Source organism: Austrofundulus limnaeus, unplaced genomic scaffold (assembly GCF_001266775.1).
Source record: "Austrofundulus limnaeus strain Quisiro unplaced genomic scaffold, Austrofundulus_limnaeus-1.0 Scaffold357, whole genome shotgun sequence".
Taxonomy (NCBI): Eukaryota; Metazoa; Chordata; class Actinopteri; order Cyprinodontiformes; family Rivulidae; genus Austrofundulus; species Austrofundulus limnaeus.
The window spans coordinates 192,380-198,290 of record NW_013952759.1 but is presented as its reverse complement, the minus strand read 5'-3'; the positions used below and the strand labels follow the sequence as shown (position 1 = coordinate 198,290).

Below are 5,911 nucleotides of genomic sequence, written 5' to 3'. Positions count from 1 at the left end.
AGTATAACATTATAACATGATATAAAACTAAAAAAAAAGTTGATTTTACATGATATTGCCCCTTTAAAGTTCAAGCGACAAACATGAATATCAAGAAAGTTTCAGAGACTCTTTTGTTAACATTAGGCTACTTGTCTCCTCATCATAACTCAGAGCTACGCAGATTTTAGATTTGCTGATAGTCTGCCTTAGAGGGATTCAAACCTGTTAAAACTCTCAAAGCACAACTGTGAAAACTTCTAACAAAAGTGAACTTMTTTCACATATGCATGAAAAYAAATTAGCTTCACACTCTGAGAGAASAACCATAAAAACTTCTGAACCTTCAACCTCCGCATCAACTGAAAGACAAGAACACAAAGTTGCCTCTTGTGTCCCCTTAAAAACAAAGATTTGCCATAATATAAGCCTGTGTGCACTGTTGGAACACTTTGCGTAAAGAGGGTCTGAGGAAAACTGAACACGACCTCTAGTGTGAATCTGATGTTTCTCTGCCGCTCTGACTGCAGCAGAGAAACAAATATTAGCATGGATGTGGCACTCCTGGGCAAAAAAAACCTGACATTTACTGTAGTTATACTTAATAAATACCTCCATGACTCTGCTGAAGTGTGCAAGCTTAAAGACAAACTTAAGGAAGCTTGAAAATCCCAATAATCAGGACGTGCTTTAATCTCCACAGCATCCTCCACCTCACAGTCAGATCAGCTTTTAGAAAAACAAGCGGTGCCTAAAGCTGGGCTTTATGCATGATAAAGCAACATAAAGCCTTATCAGTTACTGCAAACTGGAGCAGCTGGTTTACCACTGACACCCCCCCCCACCAACACACACACACACACACCTGGTGAGTGAGGAGAGATGAGATCTTACAGTCCCTCACATCTGTCGTCCCGTTCCTTTGGAAACGGTAAATAAATCGACACAGGCGAGCTTTACGCCCCGGGAACCTTAATCCACTCCTGAATCCTAAAATATGCACACTGAATAAGACCAAATACTTCACATTTACAGCTAACACCATGTTTTTTTTATTTTTTTATCTAAGTGCGGGGAGAGAGGCAAAAAGTTAAAAGCTCACATGGGTTCCAACATGATTTGCTGTTTTTTAACAGGCTTTTGGCCACACCTTGATATTAAGATTCCAAAAATAGCAAAACAAAAGCTGGCACTTTGAACGAAACGAGGCTCTGAAAAAAAAATGGCACCTTGGCGCAAAAATGATTTCGAACACGTTTCAAGGCATTTAGATGCTGCGATCCCACGCTCAGCGGGAAGATGGATTACTGGGAGCAGCTCTGGGAAAGTTACTCTGCACATCTTAGTAATTGTCACTTAACTGAAGGTGTACAGACAGGTACAGGTGTCATAAATATTATCAGATGGAGGATGAAGGGTAAACTGCTGATAGACCCATTGATCTAAGATCATCTGTTGTCTGTGCATCTTCACCAATTACCAAAGTGCATTACTKTTAGTTTAATAAATCTATGGCCAAAAATGTTWAAATGATTSTTGTTTATCAGTCAATGGTTTCTTTGTTTTATATAAACTTAGCAGATAAAGTAAAGAAATTTCTGTTCGGGAGATTTTTATTATTATTATTTTGTTTTTAACAGGTAACTGGGGGGAACCAGAAGTTCAAAAAACAAGAGTCAATGACAGCTAAGGACAATGTAAATCCTTTCCAACACTTAAAGATTTGTTGCGAAGAAGCAATGTTACAAAGAAATAACCTGAATATTAATTTCTTTACTTTTTGTGCTAAGTTTATTTATAAATAACATGACATAATTTAAGGATACTCTGCATTATCACGACCGCTCCAAAAACATTAAAAATTGCACTTATTTATCATATTAATGGTAAACATGCCCTTACATTAAAAATGAGCAAATAAAATTTATGAATGGCTGCCATCTCCCATGTTTGTTTACCTTCAGAAAGTGACTAAAATAAATCAACAATGGCTGCAATCATGGAAAAGTCCTTGATGTACTGGTTCGTAAGTGTATATTTAGGATTATGAACTGGAGAAAAAGTAAGATTTGCGTTAGAAACTTTGAGTGTCCCATTATAGTTTTGTGACACCCCGCCTATGTTTTGAGCAGATATTAAAATCTTGACAATTTCTCCATGAGCTGTAAATCCACTCATATTTCTGTCTGAATGTCTTACACTTGTCTGATGTCACTGTTTGCCTACACAGACTTAATAAAAGCCAACCAAGTTTCCACATGGGGCTTTGTTTACATTGAGTGCATGCCCGCATTTTATAACAACACATCTGGGGGGAAAACATGCAGGAGCAACTCTTTCAAACGGTTTTGTTTTAAAGTTGGCTATGACAAAAGTTGTGTGATGCAGTGTCAGTGTCAGACGCCGATGTGACGTCATCAGGTGCCGCGCAGCTCGAGCCCCAGGTGAGGTCCGACAGTACCTGCATGAGTTTCCCCTCCGCTTTGCCGGCGCTGCCTCCCACGAAGTCCCCCTCCAASACGATGGGCTCCCCGGCGGTCTCGTGCTTCACCAGCGTCACCTTGATGAGCGCTCGGAGCAGCGCGCGCTCGGACTCCGGGCCCGGCTGGCCCAGCACCACCTGCAGGGCCGCCATGAGCAGCCACGGCCAGAGCGCGGCCAGGCGCCGCCGAGGCACGGTCATGGCCTCGGCTGCGGCGGCGGCGGTGCCCGGCCGCACATTGGTGGACTTCAAAGCAGGCAAATGCGGGTCTTTTTAAGGCCTCCCCTCAACGACTGCAGCTCAGGAGATATAATCCAAAACTGTTAAAGCTGGAGGCTTTCCATCCACAGCCGGGGTTAATAATCAAACTCTAAATGTGGAGCAGGAGTCCAGCTCTGATCCTCAGGGTATCCAGGGTTGTGTGTTGTCCACTCGGTCCAAAAAGCTGATTTTTCACCAAACAAACAAAAAGTCCTCATTTGGATGTTCTCTCGTCACGCGTGTCTCCCCCCAGTCGTCCACAGGTCATGGTGTATCCGTGTCCTTTCATCCGCACTGAGCGACGCAGCGGTGGGAAATAAGCGTCAGATCTCAGCCCGTCCTGTGGGCGCCACATTTTCTGCAGAAATCCACCAAAAAACGCTCGCGAGCCACGACTTGAACTTCAAAGGCTGAGCTACAGGTTGCCGCCGGAGAGCTCCGAGTCATGCTGGCAGATAAAAGTTGAGCAAGAGTTTCTCTTTTCTTTTTTTTTTTCTGTTTTACAACCGAGAAACTACATAAAAAAAACAGTTATTTTTATCTAATTATTAACCGCAGCAAAAAAAGACACTTTCTTCAATTAAAACTTAAACTCTGTCCGAGCACTGCGAGTCTCCGTCGACTGGTTTTCTGCTTTCAAATTCAACAAACAATCCAACGGTGCCGCGTCCAGCTTCCATTTAGTTCCCGCTGAAGGTCCACGGAGAACCGGGGCGGAGGGTTGAGTTACGGTACGRACCCAAAAGTTTATCTCCCGGACTCACGGAGGCTCCCCGAGGATCTCTACCTGCTCACCGTCATGATGCCTTCACGTGCCAACGGAGACAAAACACTTCACATATAGAAAACTACAAAAATAAATAAATAACATAAAATATTAATAATGCTGATAAAGGGATAACAAGAAAATCTTCATAAGTGAATCTTGAATTAAAATATCACGAATGTACTCAAGTAGATAAAAACTTGGAGCCTTACATCTGACGTCAGATTTACTTTAAAAAATAAAGAAACATCAAATACTCTAACAATTTTTTTTAATKTGCCACAATATTTGCCTGGAATAAATAGGTATAAACATATCAAAAGCAGGCTATTCGGTTTTTGTATGTGCAAGTTCCGAGTGACACGTGAAGGCAGCATGAAGCGGCCCTGAGGGCGGAGCAAAAGAAACGCAGCGGAGTGTCGCCCCCTGGTGGTCAGCACTGCAAACTGCTTCATGGAGATGAGTTATTAATAATTCTACAAGAGGCTTTTACAAATATAAAAGTCTCACATTTTAAAAAGAACGCCCCCCTGTGGACAGTCAAATAAATATAAAAAAGGAGGCTGAGACATAAAAAATAATTAAGCTRTAGTACATCAGGTACTCACATTTTTACTACATACTTTCACATGTTCTCCCTTGTAGGACTGGGAAATTAACTTTCACAAAAATCTAACCTAAAAGCACCTCTGTTTTCACTTAAATTGTCAAATAGTGCTTATTAAAACTAAGAGTAAAAACCCATTTGCTCCCTAAAACTATCACAAATTTATGAGGTAATTGTTTTCAAAATAAATATGTAAAACTTACTGCATGCATTTTAGAAGTGATGCAAATAATTCAGCATCATACTGAAACAAAAAACATCACTCCAGGCATCTTAAACAAATTTAAAAATATGTAAAAATTTCTAAATGTGCAACATAAATAATCATTAAAATGGAGTTTATGGTCCTGTTGGGAAAATATGCATTGTACAAAATGATATGTACAAATAAGCTGGATTTCTTCTTTAAACTTTATTGTCAATCTTCTGACTCAGATCAGGTTCACAGCAGCACTCAGCACACAGGCTGTGAGACTTTTTTTCTAGATATTTGATTACCCACAACGCAATGGGGAACCATAATTTTCTTCCACACAGTTGTTAACCAATGAGCTTGCTCCCTGGGAAATTACCCATAATGAAATGAGAGAAAATATATAAAGTAGATAATTTTTCTTTGGCACCATTAGTCAGGAGGACATGACTCAGATTGAAGTACACAGATCCCTGGCACTCCCACTAAGACGCAGATCCTTGAGGACATGTTTCATGTATTTAATTGTGAGTTGGTAGGAGAGAAAAGGGTGATAACATTCCTTTAAAAAGAAAATCATGTTAATGATTAATTCCTTTTTTATAATAATGAATTACAAAAGATTAAAACAGATTATTGTGTCAGCATTATCTGCANGACCAGGACAGATTATTGAAGCTAATATAGAGGTTGTCTCTAGAAAAAGTTTTTTAGAACAAAATTATGTAATAAGAATTAATAAATAATAATTTAGTCATAATTAAACTTATGCTGAGTAGTAACAGAGTTATACGTCAAACCTTGTAGACCACGCCCAATTTTATCTCATTATTTACAAATTTACCGCCTTGTTTTGTGAAAATGACCTCCAATAGCTGACGGGAGTTTAACAAAGAGATGAATCAGGGGCAGAGATGTTTTGTGAATGACTCTCAGCTTCAGCACCACAACCTGCCTGCTGATGACTCTACAACACAAGTCTCTGGCGCCATCTTGTGTCAATTATAAGCAACTGCAGCTGATCAGTAAAGGCCGAATTCATGTAAAATAAGCCACACTTGGTTTGGAAAACCTTTAAAGTGGCTCTGTATTAAATCCATTATCTTAACTTTCTTTTATCCAGGGTSAYGAGGGTCACTGGTGCCCMTAAGTACCTGTGTGAGGGGCGGGGTACGCCCTGGACTGGTCACAAGTCCATCACAGTGTGTTTGTCTATTTATTCAATGAAAATGTTAAAGATTAGTAATAATTTCTAGAATAATCAAAGTTTAATTATTTCAAAGTTATCTCAGTCAGTTAACAACAAAACCAGGAAGGTAAAKAAGGCAGACATGTTGTGATGAGAGGGCAGAGCCACAGCTGGAGTCCTGAACCTGCAGGTACATTGGTAGAATTCGGTACCAATATCTGGTACCTGGGAATCGATACCGGTACTTAACGGTACCAATTTTCGGTACTTTATGTGTGTTGTTTTTTCAATAATAAATTTTAATTTTTTTAAATTTAATATATTTCTCTATATATAAAATTTAACAAATATCAAGACAACATCCATCTCTTTGTATTGTAACATCAGTTGTGTAACTTATTTCTTTAAAGTGAAAACTCTTGAAAACAACAAGA

At 39.6% G+C, this 5,911-nt stretch overlaps 1 protein-coding gene across 2 annotated transcripts in view; it reads right to left on the bottom strand.

Moving 5' to 3' along the window:
• rnf43 (ring finger protein 43) overlaps positions 1-3,777 on the bottom strand; it is a 123,956-nt gene extending 120,179 nt beyond the window's left edge. Inside the window, exon 1 of one of the 2 annotated variants that reach the window (XM_014023109.1) lies at positions 2,441-3,777. In XM_014023109.1, the coding sequence (XP_013878563.1) occupies positions 2,441-2,662 (222 nt within the window). In that variant the 5' untranslated portion in view covers positions 2,663-3,777. The remainder of the gene's footprint in view (positions 1-2,440) is intronic. The other variant, XM_014023110.1, reaches the window with a different exon arrangement.
• Positions 3,778-5,911: the final 2,134 nt, after the last annotated feature.